Source organism: Trachurus trachurus, assembly GCF_905171665.1.
Source record: "Trachurus trachurus genome assembly, chromosome: 20".
NCBI classification, from domain to species: domain Eukaryota; kingdom Metazoa; phylum Chordata; class Actinopteri; order Carangiformes; family Carangidae; genus Trachurus; species Trachurus trachurus.
This window is the reverse complement of record NC_139911.1, coordinates 12,185,157-12,207,050: the sequence shown is the minus strand read 5'-3', so window position 1 is coordinate 12,207,050 and position 21,894 is coordinate 12,185,157. Positions and strand designations below refer to the sequence as shown.

The window sequence follows — 21,894 nt, the reverse complement described above, 5'->3', positions numbered from 1 at the left end:
TGGTTTACAGTTTAACTTAGCAGGATATAAGTGTGAAAAGACATCCCCTTTTATAATTTGAGTACATACTCTTAACTGTGTGTCAAACATTTGTCAACAACAGGTTTTATTATTCAAATTGTAACTGCAACAGGCATGTATCAAAAAGGTCAATACAGCAAAGCTTTTACAAAATCTGGCTCGACACTTAAGTCTTCCCAAAAATGGCTGTCGCAACAAATTGTAAACAGTTTTATCAACAGTCTTACAGCACTTACAGCAAAATACAAATCAGCTAAAGTAAGAAAAGCACCTGTTATCTTTCAAAATGTTTAAACACAAACACAATTTGTGCCACTATACAGAATCAAAGTAGACAAACCAAACACAAAGAAATGGAATGTTCAAAGTCACTCGACCATTTTGTTTCCGTACAAAAAAAAAAAAAGGACAGCTGGAGTTGTTCCTCACAACAAAAAGGCAAAGGGATTGGACAGTGCATTTAAAGACAAGCACACCATGCACTTGATGGGAACAGAAGTTGGTTTGGTCACTTAGCATAGTTTGTGCATAGTTATAAGGCATCAATCGAGCAGTCCTTTAGGTTGCATGTGGCTGTGAGAGACATTCTGCAGAGAGGAAGAGTCTCCTTCAGTAGATCCTAGCCAGGAACAAAAAAAAAAAACACAATACAACCTTGCATCGCCCGCAGTCACCTCCTCCCCCTCTCCCTCCGAATAAGAGATTGGCAAAACCCTGAGCGAGTCGAGTTGCGTTGAGTGGAGTTGTAGGTGAGATACGTGTGCAGTGAGTAACTGATCCTCCAGTGCGGGTTCAAGTTCAACCGGCACCGGGAGAGTCGGAAACATCAGGAAAAGGGCTAATTTCTATAATACCTTCGCAGGATGTCTCGGAGATGTCATGGAGACGAAGCTGAACACCCGACACCGTCGTTATTTGTGAGTGCAAGACCACGTTTTTCAGCACAGGTGGGGGTGTTTTTACTTATGGCATCTGGTGTGTTTGAATAAGATTCTGCTCATGGCTTCAACAGTGGGATGACAGTTCAAACGAGTGGTTCTTCACATCTGTGCTTCGAAGGCAAACCGTGGAGCCGACAAGATTCACTTCAGTTCAAGGGAAAGAAACAACAAACAAGGAGATGCGTAAACAGTCTTCGTAGAGGCAGCAAAAGGACTGGGCTTGTCACATTTTTTTTTCTTTTCTTTTTTTTTTTGTGTTTTTTTTTTTTTACATGAGGAAGATTTTTTTTTAACACAAATGCAACACAGCATTACTCTAAAGTCTTAGGAGGGTCTCATGTCTGAATACTCCAGTTGTCTCAGTCAATTTTAGTTCAGATCATTCTTCAAATCTTTGTTTTCAAATGGCACTTCAAAATACCAGAAAAAAAATGTCTTCTTCAGTTCTTATACTGCTTTCCCCTTAAGGTTCACCAACACAAAAGTGGTGTGTTCAGTCAGTAATGCCAAAACTACAGTGGACAAATAAATAAAACAAAGCAAATAACAGAAAATACAGCAGTAGCCAAATGAGGTATCTATGTATTGCTCTATGCCAAAAAAGAGGAATAAAAATTAAATAAATTAAATAAAATCAGTGGTTTATCAAGATGGGAGGCAAAAGCAACAAAACATAAACAAAGGTGTGAGGGATCAGGCGGGGCAGCGGCCGGGCTGCGGGCCGTCAGATGCCCCACCGAGCCGCAAGTGTGTGATGAGGCCTCGAGGCCGAGGCCGGGGGGGGGGTCAGGGGTCAGGAAGTTGAGGTGAAAGGGCACACCAGGAGTGTCAGGATTCTCTGTTTCCCTGAGGTATTTCTTTGGAGCTGGTTCCTCCTGCGGCTGTAGCTGTGTTGCCTTCTCTTTGGGCGGCAACGTCTTCTGCGCCGGCGCCGGCCGTGCTGGGCTCCGCCTCCTCGGAGACGGAGGTTTGTTCCTGCTGCAGGCCGCCCCAGCTGGCCTTGTTCAACCCCATGTGGCCCAGCATGGTCTGAGACAGACGTGTGTCGGAGAAACGGGCCCACTCTGCGAACAGCGGCTCCGCCACATACGTCATGAAGCCTGGGGAGGAGAACAGGGGGCAGATGGAGATTAAGGCTAAATATAAATATCAACAACAACATGTTGGCGAAAGGCGAATACAACAAATATACAAAACCGCTGCTCACCTATTTGAATGTTGCCGACTGTGTTCTTCTCTCGGTCATAAAGTGGGCTGACTTCAAGTTTGTGCTTCTTCTCAATGTCTCCTACAGGAGCGCAGTGAAATTAAATACAACAAATTTATCAATTATGTTACAGCACAAGTGTGATCAACAGAATTATAGACGATAAACACTGAACGAGCAGGGAACTAAAGTAATAACAATAGTTAAAGGAGCAAAATGAAGGAGAAACATGAGCCAGCAGCAGAAAAGAAGTTAACCTTGTTGGAAGAATTCCTCTGTCACTTTCTCACTCCACTGTTTGCTCAGCTCCCAGGGTCTGCAGGGGTTACAGATGTCTGCACACTTCAGAGCCATCTGCACAGGGCGAGAATGAATAAAAGAAACAAATAAAAATTAAACATGAGCCCACAGGTTTTTGCTAATACGCAGGATGGTGCATGTCCAACGGAGGTGGGAGCTGACCTGCAGGATGAAGTGTCGGTGGCTGCCGTTGCCCAAGCACAGGTTGTCCTGGTCCAGGTGCAGGCGGAACCTGGACAGGTAGTCATTCTGTCTGCTGATGTCCGTGGCCAGGATTAAAGAGCCCAACTCCCTCTCCAGGTTCAGGCTGACGGGTCACAAAGTACATTCATTTATAAAGAATCTGCTTTCAAGGTTCGTGTTGCCATTGTCTTTGTACAACTAAGTAGAAAAGTCCTTTGAAATAACTTTCTGAGGTGACATGTATAACCTTCCACTGTGTGCCATCTAGCACAGTGTGTAGCGGGGTTTTTTGGGGGGGTTGCTTAGCAACATTTCAATGTCAGACTGACCTGTCCTCAGCAGGCAGATGGGAGAACAGACCAGTCTCTCTGAGCAGACCCACTGCTGACTTCCAGTGGTGGTTTTCCAGAACTGAGGTATTCTGGGAGTTCAAAAGGAGAGATTGTGCTTAGACGGATAAAGACAAAGATAAAGTAAATCCTGTCAAGCTAAACAGTGACTATATTGGGAGGTCTTACCCTATAGAGTGTAGCTAGATAGTGGTCAGTCTTGATGAGGAAAGGCTGGTTGACCCCAGGATGGTCCAGGTCATGAGTGGCAGCTGCTATCAGTCCCAGCAGAATGTCATAGGAGGTCAAAGACTTTGCAAGCTACACACACACATACACAGACAAGATTATGATGACAGATTATTAAATACAAATGCTCTTTGATTGAGGCACTTCCAGATCCAGTTATAAACTGATATTCATGCAACTTTTCATGCAGAATCTCTGTAGGAGATTTATACGTAAAACCCATGTAATAACATTCATCAGATGGATTAATGGTTGTTCAGGAAACTCTCCACTCTGCTGGATCAACACACTTCATTTAGAGATAAACAGAAATGAAAGAATTGAAGCGATTTCCCCTTAAACTTAGCAGATCCATGCAGCCCAGGTATTGGCCAACAACCAATCGAGTTACAGGTTCTTCCTCGCGCCTCACCAAGGGTTCCTGCAGGTAGCAGTACATGGCCTGTGTGACATCCGCAGCGTGGACAGCGTTGTGGTACGGGTTGTCGCTGTGATAGTCCTCCTGGACCATGACCAGGAACCTCCAGAGTTTGACCATGTCCAGCTGGAAGAGCTCCACCAAGCCGTACTGGTTGAGCAGGTGGAAGGTCAAGGTGATCAGGCCGTTTCCTGAACGAGAGGACGGATCAGACTGAGCACTCTGCTTTCATGTGGTCTCATCTCACTCACACGCAACAAAAAGGGAGAAGTGCGGGGTTGAACATAAATCTACTTTATCTAAACCTAACTCGCCTTCTTCTCATCTCTCTCAGATCGTGATATTTAATCATTATTCTCTCTCAAGCAGTAAGCGCTGTGGTCCTTTTCTCTTGTTTTTGAGGTTCACAGCCAACATGTCCAGACACGTACACGGCAGAGCGTATCCTGTGGCTGAAGCACATTCTGATCTAATGAGGCTGCTGTCAGTGAAGAAACGTCTATCACTTTCAATATCCTCCATATATGAACATAAACAGGTTCAAGAGCAAGAAAGTGTAAAAAGAAGCTGCTGCTTTTTGTGGCCTGTCAGCAGAACTTTCTATTTACATTGTGAAATCATCAACCTCCACTGCAGCTGAGCTGGAGAAGATCTCATAAATCCTGCCTCTTTTTCAACACGACACCAAAACTACATCAAATGAGGTTGTTTTGTCTACTATTTACAAAGTAAAATGTACTGATTCAGTTTGTTTTCATTCTCCTTCAGTAAAATCCTCTATGTTGTTCCTCCAACAGATGGCACCATTGAATCTGAAGCTGAGCTCAGCCTTGATTCCTCACTCAGCGCTGCGTTACTTCTGTTATCATGACTTCTAGAACAACTTATCAACAGTTTTTCAGATCATGTATTACCGTTTGTCAACCTGTCGAAGAGGAAAATGTCAAAATTCCAGTTCCCGACTTTTTCCAGCATGCACTAAAAGAGAGGAGAGGAGGGGGGGAAAGAGGCAGAGAGTTAGTGATGTGAAGTCCCAACAAGACAAAGTCTCAGTGTGGTTTGATTAAACAGAGGTGGTGGGTGTCGTACTCTGGCCTGTCCAGTGTAGTCTTCATCGAGGATGTGGAGCGGGATCTGCTGGGGGAGTCCTCGCAGCAGGCGGGATGAGTGCAGGTACCTCTGGAAGCTGAGCAGTCTGTGGACCCTCCTCTCTGGAGCGGTGCTGGACCCACAGCCTAGCCGAGCTGCACACACACACACCAACACGCACAGAAATACTTTACAAAAGCTGTAACATGTGAGAAACTTTTTTTTTTTTTTAATTCCAGAAGCTCATTAGGCTCGGAGAATCATTTGGGTCGCACAAACTGGATGGAGGTTTGACACCAACACAGCGATATACAAACAGCCGCTTGCTGACACAGCAGCCCACTCAATAAGCCTCTCGTCTGGGATCACACAGCAGACATGCTTTGTCAGTGGTCTCTCACACACAGACACAGACACAGACACACACTCACACTCACACTCACACACAAAAGCACTGTGTCTGAATAAACCGTGGCTGCAATCCGGAAACACGTCAGCACGAGGTAGGATTACTTGTGGGTTAGAATGTCACTCACACACACACACACACACACACACACACGTATACATGCGCACACAAGTTCTTTGTAGCTGACTGTTTTATAAAAAGGTTTCAGTGACTGTGAAGGTGGTTATTTTATCACACACCTATTCACAATGCTTTGATAACAGGCGTCTCACAAGGTTTACACTAAGGCACGCCTCGGCCTTTATCGTCATGTGAAACACTGTGTGAGAGCAGCGCACAAACGTCTGTCAATCCTGCCAGAGAGGAACAAACTGTGTGTAGAGCTGCAGCTTGATAATGGAGAGTCAAGGCAGCCGGTTGTAACTCACACTCACCGTGAAGAGTCCGGAAGTCGATGCACAGGTACGGGTGGGAGCTTCTTCGTTCCGGTTCAAATCCAACCTGACTTCTCACTCTCACATCTCCTAGAAGAAATCAGCACTTATTTCCTCAAGATTCATGTTCATTCATAAGAAAAAGTGTGTGAATGCGCTAGGCCAAGTAGTATTTACAAATTATATGTTTTTGCATTATCTGCTGGTATTTATCTTGCTGAAGGACATCGCTACAGGACAAATGAACAGAGTGTGACTTAACATAAAGCACAAGTCAAGATTTTTTTTTTTTTTTAACAACAGAGATTTTCTGTCATTGATCCCTCTGAAAAGCTGAAACTCAGTCTGGTTTTCTGGTAATAAACATATAAATAGAAATGTATATTAAACTACGCTTTGTTGCTTTTGTGTTGGCTGCCATTCTTTCTGTTTAACTTCTTTGTAAAGTACTTTTTATTTTTGTTTGTATGCTGGAAGTACAAAATAAATTGAACTGTACGGCTTCATTCAAGGAGAAACAATGGATTCTTTTGTAGGAGAAAGAATGTGTGTCCAGGCCTCATGGGAGCTGTTAAATATGAGCAAACTAATCAGCCATTGATCTCTGGCAAAATAGGCAAGGTGTTGTTGGTTTTTGGTTACTATGTAAATGGATATGTATTAACCATAATGTAAATCAGCATGTTATAAAAAAATTTTTTAAAACACCATGATCATGTTTCAGCTTTTCATTAGAGTTATGGAAATCATCTATCTCATATTTATCAGTCAAAGCTTTGTCTCTCTGTTGGCTCAGTGTGGTAAAAGCAAGCTGAAATAAGCAAAGGGTAGTGATTTTGTAAATACTATTTGACCCAATCTGCTGCGTATCATCCATATGCGGGCACAGTCACACACACAAACACACGCTCCCACATTCCCAGAAGAGAAAAAAAAAATGTGATCAAACAGCTGAGCATGCAGTGCCATGTCAGGACGGTCTGCTCTACTATTAGTACTCGGAGCCACTGAGAGTGACCTCCAGTCCATCTATGACTGGTCTTTATTAGTCAGGCAGAGGAGCAGGTTTGCTTGGAGACTGCAGTCGGGAGCAGTGAGGTGACAGGATGGTGCTATGACGCTGATGCAGTAAAAAATGCTAGTGTGTCGTTCCAGGCAAAGGCAACACTCTACAGTATGTATGGCAAGACGCTATATGGCGATTTACTGATCAAGGTGCTAAACAGTGCAAATGGTATGTTGTTTCCAGCTCGGCGCTTCTGATCGTGTCATGTGCGCATTGGGATTAAACTCAAAGCAGCCACACAGGTGTGTTCCCCCAACCAGCATGTTACTTACTTGAGAACAGCTGTTTGAATATTACACAAGTTCCTATCAAAATACCAAAAACTAAGAATTACAATTCAAGGCATAATGATGCTTAACATTATTTATTTTTTTGATATTTTGTATGTAAAGCTGTTGGTATGAATGTGGAAGAGTGACATCCATATCAGTGGCATTTCACGTGCAAAACTAAATTATGACCGAAGGGATAAAAAAAAAAAAAACTCTACAATTCATGCACTCCTAGACAGTGAGCGTGTGTGCATGTGCCCACATGTAAATACATCTGTCACATCTGCAGATGCATGTGCTACAGTTCAGCACGTGTGTGTGTGTGTGTGTGTGTCAGCTTGTGTGATTAGTGTGTTTTAGCATGTTTCCCCTGCGGTGCATTAGTGCTGGTGCTCTGGGGTGGATGTAGGTCATGTCATTATTAACTGATGTGGTGAAAGCTCTGAGTCCTGCTATTTGAAAGCACATCAGCATTAACTTGGCGGACTCAACCCTGGCCCGCGCAAACACCAGTCTGCATTAGCGTGCCTCTCCTCACACACAATTTAATATAAAATCTACAGAGACAGATGCTTTATGCCCGCTGACGTACGAGCCTGCCATCATACTTAGCCAAGTAAAATGATTAAAAAAGCTAAAGCTCCTTCATGTCGGCTCGATAAATTGCTGTTATTCTGACTAGACGCACGTGGCAGCAGTCGACTCCCGGGCATTATCAAGCTGCAGAGGAGCAAAGTATAGCAAGCAATATAATGTGAAAGCTACAGGATTACAGGATTTCAACAAAAGACGTTGAGTAAGCCCTAAACTGCCCCGACTATTAAACGCTCCCTGCCTACTCACCGCGCTGACAGGATAACACTGTGAGCAACTCTGCTTTCCCTCTTTGTTTCTGCTCTCTCCCGGCCGACGGCATCAGCGCTATGAATCAGGAGGGTGAGAGTTGCACGTGTGTGTGTGTGTGTGTGAGTGTGTGTGTGTTTGGTGGACTGATGTCAGGGGTGCAACCAGCCTCTAATCACACCACTATCCCCAATAACCTTATCGACGGGGAAGCCGAGGCTGGCTGCCTCCTGGACGCATCTGGCTCCATCTGCCTCACAGAGCTATGAGCCCTCCACCCTCCCATCCATTTTCTAAACTGCTTATCCTGTTTAGAGTCGCTCAGGGCAGCTGGGCAAATGGACACACACACACACACAGACGCATGCACAGAGGGTATGGACACACACACACATGTACATATACACAAAAACCTAATTCTGCCTTTAGTCTGTTTAGGGTTCAAATGAAATCCTGTTCTGATCAAACTTTAAAGACACTAAACACTACAGATAGACGCAACCTGAGCTTAAAAGGCCGGGGATTGGGTGGACTATGGACGTGCACTCCAGTGCGTCCATGTCTCTTCATAATCTCTACATCTTCCTCTCCCCCCTCTGATTCATCCATTTCCCATCCTGCTACTTTTTTTCTCCCTTTTTTTAAAGCCATTGTGTATTAGAAATGGACATGATAATGGAGGAGATAAACCTACTGATGTCTGGAAAATGTAAGTCTGTGTGTGTCTCTGGTGGATGCGCGTGTGTAAAGAGAGGGGAAAGACTTACCTAGCATACGGATGTACAGTGCTGTCTGGTCAGAGCTGTCGTAGGAGATGGCCCCTCGTCTCTGAACAAACACAAACAAATAAAATATCATCAGTAACTGTTGAAGCTTCATATCATACAACATTATGTACATAAGAAATCCCACTGGTGGATGTCGCAGCCTCATATCGCCCAAACACAACACAAAATAAAGTCATTTTTAAAACATTCACAGAGCTATGAGTGCAAGGTGGTGTAATACAGTGCTACCGTTGGTTGTAATCTACTGTGTGTGCACGTATGTGTGCGTGCGTGCGTGTATAAACTGTTACCCTGAAAAACATGTTCCAGCTCCATATCATTAGCCTGATACGGCACTTGCACTGCTGCTATCAGTCATGTGAGAAACATTTGAGTGATGTGGACACACACACACACACACACACACTCATACTCATACACACAAACAGACACACACACTCACTCAGAGAACATTTCCCATAAATAGAAATTATTCCACGATCCATTTTCCAATTAGATCTGCCCACACCAGTGATATTTTTACAGTACAAAAAGGCAAAACATTCAGAAAGTATTCAAAAGAATATTTAGAAAAATATTTCTTCCTCAAATGACATCAGCAGGTGAATATAATTTGAATTTGTATTTGAATTACTTTAAAAGGAGCCAACAACCTCCACACATCATCATTCATTCATTCATTCCTCCACAGCAGAGTATTTGATACATTTCTATAGCGGCCCTGATCATTTATAACATTTTAAACAGACTTTATGTCCAACTTTCCTTTCTTACAAGATCAATGTGACGATCTAAACACTTCTGGCAGCTACATCACAAGCAGACTTCTTTTAAAAGTAGCTACAAAGGGTGTCAATGTCCAACTTTTGGGACCATCTGTGAAATGTTTATTCACTGATCTAAATGTAGATTTGGACTTTTTTTTAAAATTTCTTTTCCTTGGGTTAGTATGTTTAAAGGTGTACAGAAAAGAAAATTGAATTTGAGCCCACTTTGGGTCATAAAATTAATGTGATAACTCATCTTTCAGACGTTGTAGGCCAAACTTTGTGCAAAATTCTATTTTTGAGTAAATCCGGGATGAAAGTGTGTATTTTTTTTTTCGCATTGGATAATGCAGGCGCACGGATTATACGTCAGCCTGTACACGATTCATCAGCCACTGATATTGGATCCGTCATCCGTCATTCAAACGTCTGAGACACGCACACACACACGGAGCTCGGGCTCGCCCCAAGCTTTGAATATCCCGCCCGCTCGATAACGACCAATCAAATTCGTTTTCCTCACTCGGGTAAACTCGTGTTGCAGCTCGTGACAACTCGGCGCGACAAACAGGACAAACGGCCATTTCTGTACACCTTTAATTGTTTCATTTATTTGGAACTGTTGATCACACCATTGCATCTGAGCTTTCGTCACTTCACCCCATACTCCGCAGCAGACATGTTTGAACCAAAGTGGTGGATCTCAGGTGTCAAGAAGAAGAGTTTTCACCACAAAAAATGCTACTCTTTATCCCTGTCCTCCAAAGGTCGGCCCCTCCAGTAGAAGGTCATCTTTTCAGAGTGTCATTCTCATCATCCATGACGGCTTGTGATATCATGGCTGTTCCACGCTTGAAAGGGCAGTGATGTCCGCTAAACATGTTCAAACACATATAAACACAAATGATTCCTGGTGTAACACTTTACTGTTTATATCCTTAACTACTGCGCACTACAATATAAATATGAGAGTCATCTATACTGGGTCAACATGCAGTGAAAGTTCCCATCAAATATAACAACACATAAAATGAAACAAGGTTCCTGGAGCCAAAGTTATTACTGACAATATCACTTATCTGTTGAATAAGGGTGCTTCCTATAACCTGGGATGGGGAAGAAATAAAAGATTGTAGTAATTAAACTTAATAAGTTGCTTGTTTTATCTTCACTTGTGCCTACAACACCATTTTGTGCCAACAGTATGAACCAGGAGGTAGATGTGGCTGCCGCAGAGTCACGAGCACAGTGGTAGTTGTAACAAGTATAACAGTGGTTACTGCATATTTGCTCTGTCGACAGACAGCTGCTCCGAGTTACACTGAGGTGTTGGCTCACCTCTCTCTGCACTCTGCACATCCTGGCCCGACTCCAGACTAACTCTCAAGTCTCCCTTCTGGGGCTACCCTCATCTAGGGTTACCCAGCCGGCATCACCGGCCGCATGGCTCCCTGAGGGACTCAATAAATGGCCGTCCAGTGCCACAGACTGGTGGTTGAGAAGTGGTTAACTAGAGTTTGGCCCGGTGAACGGCAGCTTGTTGAGCTGCTGGATGACTGAATGAGAAAGGAGCTGACTGGACAGAGAGCTCATAGTTTACTCTGGCCACCCCCACACCGACCAACCTGCGGGCCGGGCGTCATGAGCAGAAAGAGTTTAGAAGTTACGTCTCCTAAAAACTGTGAACATGAGCAAACTGGTGGAAAAGTAACAGAAATACAGACATGCTCCAACTGTGAACCCATGATATAGAGCACATTGATAAGGCTGATACATCTTCCTGATCGTTTTATGGCAACTGTCGACTGGTCAGACCACAAACACATGCAAAGACAAATGTACACTCATTATTTCATATCCTTAGGGTTGCTGCGAATCTCCTTCACACACACACAACCTGACGCTGTCTGTCCTCTAAGCTCATGACAGCCGCCAATCCAAAGCTAATATTTTACTGGCTAGCAAACAGCTCGACTCAGGGTGGGTAATCTGCAAAGCTGTATTTTAGTGTCAACAGGCCTCTGTGTTTACACACAGCACCGGTGGTTAGTGTGAGTATTATAGATTGTGTGTATGTACGCATGGGCTGTGTGTGTGTCTGATCTTGTGAGTGAGTGTGTGTATGTGTGTGTGTGTGTGTGTGTCTGTGTGTCAGAAGGTTGGTATCGGCTGTAACATGCGTGGGAACTGCATAATTCTGGCTCTAGGGCTGGGAATGAAAAAAGTGACCAGGCCTGCCAATACTTGCCCAAACAAACCTTTTGGCCGAAGCTTGCAACACACACACACAATTACACGCCACACACACACACAATTACACGCCACACACACTCTCTCTCTCTAATTGGTGCTGCCACCAGTTGGTACTGAAGTGGATGCCGGCATGTGCTCCCTTGTGAGCTGTACGAAGGAGTTTGTCAATGTCACATTCCCTCTGTGAATGGAGGGCAAAGTCTGAGTCACGTTTTACCCTTGAAAACGGCCGGCCGACAACACGCACACACGCACACACACACACCCTTTGCCATGCCTTGCAGTGCCAACACACGAAACCATCCACCCGTGCTCCCGTCATGGTCCGATATTAACTTCAGCCTCTTTTGTAAAGCTGCGTGTTTTGAGCATTCATGCTTCACAGCTGAGGGTGAGGGGAAATAAGGGAGATGCCGAATGTCAAAGGCTAAGGAGTGTCATTTCTCAAACGTGGCTTGTTATAAGTTTGGCGACTCTGATCTTTGCACACACTAATCAGAAATTTCAATCACATGAAACATTAGGAATGCAGCGCGGCAGTGGTTGATCTCCTTTTTAAAATGCGTCTTCGTTTTTTTGGAGCAGACTAGACAGGCAGCTCAAGGTTTCCCACATGTTGGTATCAGCATCTGAAATTTGGAGGATAACATTTTATCCCATTATGAAAGTCAGAAGCCTGTTTTGGATTTTTAGAAACAGTATGTTGTGCTGCTTTCTATTTGTCTTGCATCCTCAGTTCCTGGTGAACTCACTAACTCAATATGTGTATTTCATGCAATAAACTACAGAGAGCTCAACTCTTTGTGCTAACAATAAAACCTTTGCACAGGCCGGCTATAGCAAAGGTTTGACTGTGGAGCAGCTACAGGAGATATTGACCTGGTCGGTGACAGTAGTGTTTATTCCTTTGTTTGATGCAAACTGTTGAGCAGCTGAAATTGATTTCAGACTTTGGTATTTTACTCTATAAAATACTAAATGGTGTGATTATACAAAGACAATCAAACAACAGGCACAGCGACTAGAAATACTGGCGGCACAATGTCCATATCATTGGTTCTGATCATGGTTGCTTAGAGGTGTGTCATAGCAAAGGCATCCAGCTTAATGGAGATGTGCCAGTTGATCATAGGCCGATTGGAGAAAAGTACAAATAAAAAACACCCGAGACATCACCAGTACCATCTTTGTCCGTCTTAAGAGCCATAAACAAAAGAAAAGTGCTTCAGGATATCTGGGTGGAGCTAAGCAACAAGTACCTTGAGACAGACATCTCTTAATCAAACAAGCCTTGAACAAAATCTCCTGATGATTCAGCTTCAAATTGACCACTGGTGCACACACGCAGACAAGAAACGAAACAGTGAAATTTTTGGAGGAAAAACTTTTGATTCCAGGAGAGAGTCAGATGGATTTCTGCTTCTTGGCGCCAGCGTCTAGTGGCCATTAGAGAAATACCAGCTTTGGGGACTTATGTTTTGGCTTCGCTGTTGAGCTTTACTGGTTGCCAGTTTGCATTTGACCCACAGCCTCTGGCATCAACCAAGGCAGGACTGGGATTAAAATTTCTACCAATCTGTCGGCCTGTGGTGGTTTTCTCTCTCCCGGCTCATGCAAAATTTGGGATGTAAAAGGGAAGAAATTGACTCGCGTTTATTAGGGAAGGAACTCATCTACCCATCTCTGACGTATCCTGGATAGTGATACCCAGAAGTACTCTCCTAGTATTAGTAATCAAGACAGGAATATATATGTATATTTAGTCAAATAAAGACACATGTAGCTCAGTAGCACATGTAGTTAAAGGGATACGCCAACATTTTTTTATTTTTTTTTTACGTGTCTTGCCTCACTCCAGAGTCCATGACAAGCAGATAGACACCATCCTTTCGACTGTGCGTGCAGTAACGAGGTAGAGCCCGTATCGCCCGTAATTAGCTTAGCTCAAACGCTGGAAGTGTATTGGTAATGGTAGCCTGCCTCCACCTAAAGTCATCAGGGACACTCTTCAGCAACTCTAAACGGACCGATCTTTGTCTCAGAGCTGACAAAACTCTCCGGTAAGGCATCTTGAGCGGTCAAATGCCGGTAACGGGACGAGATCGGTCAAAAAATACGGTTTATTTTGATTCAAGCTAGCTACATCGAGGGTAGGTTAGCTTCCTATTTCAAAGTAAAAGCGCTTCTGTAAGGCAATGGGTGTTTTATTTTGTGAAAGTAACCGGAAGTAACCAGAAGTGCGTTGGTCACAACGGCTAGCTTGAGTAGCGCCGAATTCGTCCGAACAAAATTGTAAACAGCTGGTATTTAGACAAATTAACGACACACTGCTGCTAAACGGCTACTTTCTCGCCTAAAAATGTTTGAAATGTTGATAAAGTGATATATTATTTACAGAGTTTAGAGCTAAAGTGAAATCAGCTTCTGACTGCTGATTTCGGCTTGGGTAGGAGGCAGGCTATCACTACCTATGTACTTCCAGCGTTTGAGCTAAGCTAATTACAGGCGATACGGCTCTATCTCTCTTGTTACTGTACGCACAGTCGAAAGGATGGTGTCTATCTGCTAGTCATTGACTCAGGAGTGAGGCAAGACACGAAAAAAAAAATGTTGGCATATCACTTTAAGTTAGTCACACACCTTAGCTTATTTAGTTAATTTTGCTTCCATGAGTGGTCAGCCAACAAAACACAGTGAAGTAATTTTCAACTATTTGTTTTACAATTTACTCTTACTTATTTTTGAGGAATATATGGAAACATGTCACCTGCTTTGGTTGCCTTTAGCTGAACACCTAGTTGCAACCAATGTGTGTTTGTTCACAGCAGTTTGAGAAGAAGCCAAACTCCGCTTTCTTTGGGGTTTACTTCTAACAGCCTGTTTATTGTGCTCCCTGCAATTCCACATAAGCTTGTTTACATATGGTTCCGTTACTTATCTCAGCTTAGTCCCGTTGCCTGGGGGTCACACACCACTAAGGTTTCTGAGGTCAGGGGACGGGGTCACGTGATGTCAAAACTTCAGACTGTGTGAGAAACCCCAGACTCCCACAGTTAAACAGACCGTTAACATCACAAAAGGTTCAGAAATGTCAATTCATGTGACCTAATTGGACTACGGTGAAATTCTGCCAGTAAAGAGGTGTGTTGAATGTCTGCTTTTTGTTCCCATGAATGTTTGCTCAAAGCAAACAGACCAATGTAGTGTGTGTCTGCGTGTTTAAATCAAAAGGCACCGGCTGAGTCGCAAGATCTCAAATTCAAAACAGCTCGGTGGCTTCTTCAAACATGCTCTCTCGTCATCACGCCGTTGCGATCGAGCCGATATTGTGGTGTTACAACCTTTGTGTGGTATTTCAACGGTACAGTGCACAGTGCAGCATTCTCACACTTCCTTGTTTCCAAACACAGACATGAAACCTGCCTTTATGATGTCACTGCGTATTGAAATTGGGTTTAAAGGCCTGCTGCAACAGCCAGAAAGTCAGCTAGGGTCGAGCAAATGAGGAAGCCGGCAGTATCCCTATAAACTGACGTATCAGAAACAAAACAGCGCGTGCACACACACGCACACACCACACACATGTAAATTCACAAGATAAAAGCATTAGGACTCAGCACGGTTTCATAAACTGAAAGCTTCCTTCTGAGTTATGACCTCTTACAGCGCTGTGCTGTGTGGGACGGCACATTCCAGTAACTGAGTGCTAGGCCATAAATGTGGACAGGTTTGGAGTGAGTGAGTATGCGCGTGCGTGTGTGTGTGTGTGTGTGTGTGTGTGTGTGTGTGTGTGTGTGTGTGTGTGTGTGTGTGTGTGTGTGTGTGTGTGTGTGTGTGTGTGTGTGTGTGTGTGTGTGTGTGTTTGTGCACCAGCCGCTGCATACACAAAAGCCCTAGATGGAGTCTACCTGTTGTAAGAGTGTTTTATGAGAACTGTCCACTCTGATACACTCCAGCTGCAGCAAGTGTTTGAGAGAGGGCTGCTGGTTGGAGGAGAGGCCCCGGGTGAACTGGCCCTGTGCCTCGGTCGGCGAATGACAGGGTGGTGTTGTGGCCCGAGACCAAAGCAGCATGACTGTGGAGCGGTAGGCCAACATATCTGCAACTGATGGTTTCCTTTTTTTTATCATTTATTTTTTTAATGGTAGCTAAAGTGTCATAAAATGATTTAAGCCTTCTTTACACAGAGAGCTTTAAGGGGCCTTGTATAAATGTTCTCTATAAAACAAGCAGTATTAAAGGGTGGGGGAAGGGGGAGACTCAATGTCAACCCAGCGCAGGAATTTCATTCATTTCAAACATCATCCCCAGGCTCTAATTACTTCTCTGGCCCAGATGAAAGCCCCCCACACCCCCACTGCCTTCTCTGTCTCTCTTCTGGATGTCTTAACCTTCTCAGGAGGGTAAACAAACCCCAGGTCTCCACACACACAGTGCACCTGTGGACAACTGGGTGACTTCTGCTTAATAAAACCATCCCTTCCTGTATGTGCTCATCTGGTGTCTATAGCGCTACGGGAAATATGATTAATATTCAGCCAGAGCAGTTGGCCCCTGACACTGTGTCCGTTAGTGTGTTGTGTGCGGAGCCACATTCTCACGGCCGATTGCACTCGACACTGCGGCACAAAAACAGAGTGGTCATGTGATAAGAGGGGCCCCTCACGGAGAGAGACAGACGGCCAAGGGGAAGGAGGGGAGAGCGTGTGTGTGTTTAAATGAAGACAGGATGTAAGGTTTGGCTCCAGTATATTTACCAAATAATGCACATCCTCGCTTAATAACAAACAATGGCCATGCTTTCCAGCTCGTTCGCGCAGAATTCTGAGAAGACCTCACTTGTGGCGCGGCAGGGGTTAACGTTTTTTTTTGTGAAAGGTTGTGAAACACCAGGCTCAGAGTCTGAACGGCTCCTTCAGCATTCTTACCACATCCTGAAACGACGTCAATCCGATGGCACTACGCAGAGAGAGAGAGAGAGAGAGAAAGAGAAAAAAACCTTATCGCTTCAGTTAAAATCAACAAAGTAACTCCCTCAGAAAGAAGCACTGTAGTGTATTCCTTATCGGCCTCTGCACAGAAACATCCATAGTGGGGATGAAACAAGCAGCGCTAGCTTCCAACCCCTTACGCACTGGGCCTATCATCATCTCCTGTGCCTAAAGATCTGAAATGAGAAGGAGTCGATCTGGGGTCAGTGGCCGACGTACTCTCGATGCTATCTCCGAATGTGATATGACGGAGCGAGATGACAACAGATCAGTGTTTCCAGTCAAAGCTGCTTTCCTCCCATTATCGCCAGAAGCCATGTGACTACTCAGACCACATCAATATCGTGCATCTGTTTATTGATTCTTGTATCTCCGCTTGTTTTTTTTCCTTTTTCATTTTTGAAAAAGTTGTCAATTGCACACAGCCTCATCAGAACGGCCGACTGTGTGCGACTGTGTTACAAGTACCAAATCATGACTGGCCAGCCACATGGCACAGAAATATTCATATTTGTGCAAGCCGTGCCATCATTTACGCACAAATACGTGTGTGACTTTAGTTAAATGGGAACCACACAACCCTTTGCGTGTTCTCCCGATCATTTACTTCTGCATGAACCTCATCTCAGTGCTGTGTTTACCCTTCACTCCAGAGAAGCCAGAGGGTAGAAGCATGCGTCACTATATACAGGCAACATGCAAATCATCTTCCACTTCACTTTTAGGAATTAATCAACAAGCGGCCATCATGTTTTGTGTTAAAAACAATTGAAGCATTGTAACCGATAAATGAGCCCATTTATTTAACGCCGTTGCGACGCTTTCGACGCCTCTTCAACAGCATATTCACACCCAATCCTAAGCATTCCATGACCACAGTGACATATTCTTCTGAGAGTCTATCGTGTCCTCAGCTCTACTCTTTCGTCCTCTGTTTACAAGAGGAAATGTCTTCATCTGCAGGGGAAGGGGAGGAGGAGAGGGAGGAGGAGGAGGAGGGGGGGATAGAGGAGAAAGAGAAAGAGGGGAGCTTGTGAGTGAGCAGAACAAGATAGCCGGAGAAAGAAAAGAGACTGAGACTCCAGCCATCTGTGAGTCTGGCGGTGGGCCAAACCACTGCCCACAGAGCCCAGGCACATGCCTAACTGCCTCTTTCTGCAATGGTAGTCCAGCCCTGCTTCCACAAACAACAGGCCTGTGGAACCACACACAAAAACACAGCAGCCACCAAGGACAAATGCGCCCTTATGGTCATAAATAGGGCCCGAAACACAATATTTGTAGAAGTGTAATTGCTCTGTGACAAAGGCTGAGTGACACCGCCGTATGCGCGCATGTATGTTCGCCCAGTTCTGCCAATGTTGAGGAGGGGAAAAAAAGACTATGACGACTTTATGTTTAATCGCTAAACCCCTCGCTTTTACCCCCTTTTTTTCTTTTTTCTTTTGCAAAGCTTGAAATTAAATTAAATTAAACAAAAATTAAATACAGATTATAACTGTTTCACTGGACACTCACTTAACACTACAGAGTGCACTGCTGGTAGCAAATTACCATTTTTTCACAACAAAGCAACAAGGAAGCGCAGTAACAACACCACATCTCACACCTGCCGGTTGAAAATGAACTCTGGGAAATCAACCTGACCAGCGGACAATGGCTTGACTTCTGCATTTGGAGGACAAGCGGGGTGGCATAAGGCCTTGGTTGGACTTTCTCCATCTTAGCATAAGGACCTCTGATAGCCAGGAACACCCCCCTTTGGGCTGCAAAGGCCAAGAGTTTAGTTTTACAAGTCCTCCTGACTAAAGGACACAGTGACGATGGTGTGACAGGATACCTACTGCAAGTATGGAGGGAATGATGGTCAGAGTCCAACCAATTTATTGGAGATTTAATAACATCTTTTGAAATCATTAATAACCCAGTGAGATAAAAGAAGCCAACTGAGGGGGAAGCAGCATTGTGGTCCTTTGATAGCCAAGGCAATGCTATGATATGGAGGTCTATGCATTAAGTATCTGACAAAGCTGCCTGTGATGGTGTGGTAGGTTCAAAGCGGACACACATGGGTGGTTATGTGGAGCAGGGTCCTACACAAAGCACTAATGGACAGCCCATTGAAGAGGTCGCTCACACAGTCAAAGACAACGACTTAAGGCTGGGTTAATGTGTTGGGAGTTGTTGTGCTGCTCCGGGAGTCTCTGTTCATGAGAAAGTAGTGGGACGTGACGTGACCCAAAGAGATGAGACTGCTTTTGTGCAAAAACCACCGAAGCAAGAAGAAAAGGTGTTATTTCATGATTTAAAAAGCGTATCACTGTGGTGAAGGCATACATTGACTCATGACTTGATGTGCAACTTTTCTCTGAGCTGGGGTTGCAGGCACTTGTGTGTCACAGTTACTTAAGCAAGTCCAACTTAACAATAACGGACACTTCGTCTTCTGACACACAAGCTCGTACACAACAGAGACTTAACGCTTGGGTAATGCATTGGGGATGCTTTGTATTGCAGCAAAAACCTGACCCCATGACATGTAGAATGTTTTTGTGGCCTATACCTGTTGTTTTCTGTCACCGCAGAGAAGAAATATAGAGGCTGGCTTACCAGAGGAACAGTTGTTTTTTTTTTTTCCAAGAGTTCAAGACTCTGAGAAAGCAGGAAGTTCAAGTATGACTCAATGATTTATGTTTCTTTTGTCAATGTGTCAAGGGATGTTATCATAAATATCAGTGACACGTTCCCTCTGACAAATGCAGCTAGTCCCAGCAGCACTGCTGGCTAAAGTGTAAGCCAAGAGGGCCTTTATCTATAGACAACATGCACAAATGCAAAGTGGTTTGAAGAGATGGTTACTTAGTGTGTGTGCGTGTGTTTTAGGTGTGAGAGATAAGAAAATGTTGCGTGCATCTGTGCAAGTGAGTGCTCACTGTGTGTGTGTTAGGGCCTAGATATCCAACAACCACCTGCAAGATTCCTGTGGATTATTGATATATTTGTTAAAAAGGTGCCGGCTCTGCGGCCTGTGGGATACTCACAGCCAAACCAGCTGTGACTAACTCATACAAAAAATAAATAAAGATAAAGTTTGTGTATTTTTTAAAGAGAAAATATATATCTTTACCTGTGACAGCTGTCTTGGATCAGGAGCCCCGAACAGAGAAGAGCTGGAGCTGAAACTAATGGCTCCCCTCCGGCTGAGGACATGCTTGGGAACCGGCCTGTCTAGAGGCAAAACCGGCAGCTGATAACATACTTCCATTGAATAGTCGGGGCTGGATCCGGATCAAAAATATTAAAAAATATATATATATCAAATGTATAATGAAAAAGATAACAAATGCGATGGGGAAATAGATGATTTGGTGAATTAGAAAATCTCCCCCAAGCAAGCCGGAAAAAAAATAAATCTGTCAATATTGTGGAAACGATCTGCTATCGAGCTGCAAAGTATTTCTGTTCATTATGAGCGACTCAAAACTTGCCCAGATCGCCTTCATTGATGCTGCGTCTTCTCTACCTCCACCGTTTCACCTCCTTTGGTGTCATTCTGTAGGAAAAAAATTCATGCTGCTGTTGCATTTGCTCCTTTCCTTCTCATTTTACTCAAATCCAGGCCCACGGACGACGAGACCTTCTTGCCATTTTCTGGGTCTCTGTGAAAACGCTTCCTCATTTTCAAAGCAGAAAAAAACGTCCGCTCATTTGCGTTTCGTGGCGTTTACGGATCCGCATATCACATATCCCGAAATGAAAACACAAAAGGCACGACCACTTCCAAAAAAATGTCATCAACATATCATCTTGTATGCAACACCGGCGGTGGGTTGAAGTGAGGCAGCTCCGAGATGTGGGACCTTGTCAAGCAGCCGCTGTTGGAGCCGCGGAGGGTTTTTCTCCAGATTCACACTTTAAACCGGTGGTGAAATGGACTGAACACGTTGGGCTTTTCCGTCTTTTCTCAACGGCTGCATGATGAAGGAGCAGTTGTCTAATTCACCGCTGACCGTACGACAGAAAGAAAGTGTCTGGCTGAGAGAGAGAGAGAGAGAGGGGGGAACCCCGACGTTCATCTCATTCACCGCGGTTCCGGCGGCTTCAACGGACACGCAATGGCACGTAACGCAAAACCAGCGACCGAAAAACGTCAAATTAACAGCCTACGGTGTGTTTATTTCCCTACAACTAACCTACATATCGTCCTAAACGTTAGCCTACTGTATGGGTTTAAAACACACTCACACACCACCTGCCAGAGATGGTGCTGTTGGAGCTAGCGAAAAAAACGCCCTTGTTCAAGCTCGACCAATGGCGACGAGGCAGTTGTTGTAACGTAAACGTTGATTGGACAAGGCGCCGTAGCGCTTATTAAAGGGTGTTGCTGATTGGCTAGGCGGCCAGGGCGATCCCAAGACCTATATGAGCAGTCGTTTGCAGACGGCGTGGACTTTCTCAAGGGTATTCCTCCACAAGGGGGCTTGCCCTGCAGCGGTCCACATCATTGCCTGTGATTACCTTCCTCTCATGACTCATACTACTTGGGAACTGAGACTCAACGGGAGTTTGAAATGTAGTCTAGGAAATACAGCAAAAATGCTGCAGCTCTCTTAGGCTGGAGACAATTTGCTCCATATGACAGTCTGTGGTGACTCAAGACACACGCAGCTTGCATCGTAAAATAGACTGAGTTTGTCTTTTGATTGCCTGCATGTACTGGTTGCTGTTATCTGTCTCCACCAAACATGTCTTTGAGATACCGGCCTATTGCTTTTTTAGCATGATAAGTGAGGCTGGCCTAAACATACAGCACTGAAGCACCACATGAACATTTTTACTGGAGGTGTCTGTGCCAAACCCATGCTGGGGGGGCAATAGATATGCCATGGCAACAGTCAGGCCTAGTGCCAGTGGAGGCTTAATTCCCCCCACCCCACCCCTCATTTCCATGGGTCTGAATGTAGTTCCCCACAATCGTCCCCCTTACCCCACCCACCCACAAAGAGGGCCTGCGTCCCTTCCAGGCAACTAAGGCAACACTGAAAACACAACAACAAATGTGCCCTTTGATGGTTGCGGGTGGTGGAAAGAGTACTAAACTCAGCTAGAAGTGTATATATACTGTAGTAATTCGACATCAGTTGCAGTGCTTCTATTTGAAACCACAAAAAGAAAAAAAGAAAACTGAGCAATTTAAGACAACAGTTGCATTTTGTTCACCTGAGAGGCGACAGTAATACTCTGAAAGCATGTCACAACTCATGCCCTGCCACACAAACCCTCACCAGTACCTGCCAAGATGTGCTCGCATTTAATATCTTGTTAAATGTAGCT

The 21,894-nt window shown here is 44.5% G+C and overlaps 1 protein-coding gene across 4 annotated transcripts; it reads right to left on the bottom strand.

The window, feature by feature from the left end:
- Positions 1–133: 133 nt before the first annotated feature.
- pde7a (phosphodiesterase 7A) lies at positions 134–20,778 on the bottom strand. 4 transcript variants are annotated; one of them, XM_083995689.1, is made up of 12 exons: positions 19,688–20,778; positions 8,529–8,589; positions 5,581–5,670; positions 4,738–4,892; positions 4,563–4,626; positions 3,643–3,839; positions 3,171–3,302; positions 2,982–3,073; positions 2,632–2,776; positions 2,427–2,523; positions 2,170–2,250; positions 134–2,062 (listed from the first exon to the last, which is right to left on the bottom strand). In XM_083995689.1, exons 1-12 carry the CDS (start codon positions 19,823–19,825, stop codon positions 1,791–1,793), a joined length of 1,524 nt encoding a protein of 507 aa, XP_083851815.1. In that variant the 5' UTR covers positions 19,826–20,778; the 3' UTR covers positions 134–1,790. The 4 variants fall into 4 exon arrangements, with proteins under 4 accessions (XP_083851815.1, XP_083851816.1, XP_083851817.1 ...); XM_083995690.1 differs by having other exon boundaries at positions 5,581–5,667; XM_083995691.1 differs by lacking the exon at positions 19,688–20,778 and adding an exon at positions 10,655–10,853.
- Positions 20,779–21,894: the final 1,116 nt, after the last annotated feature.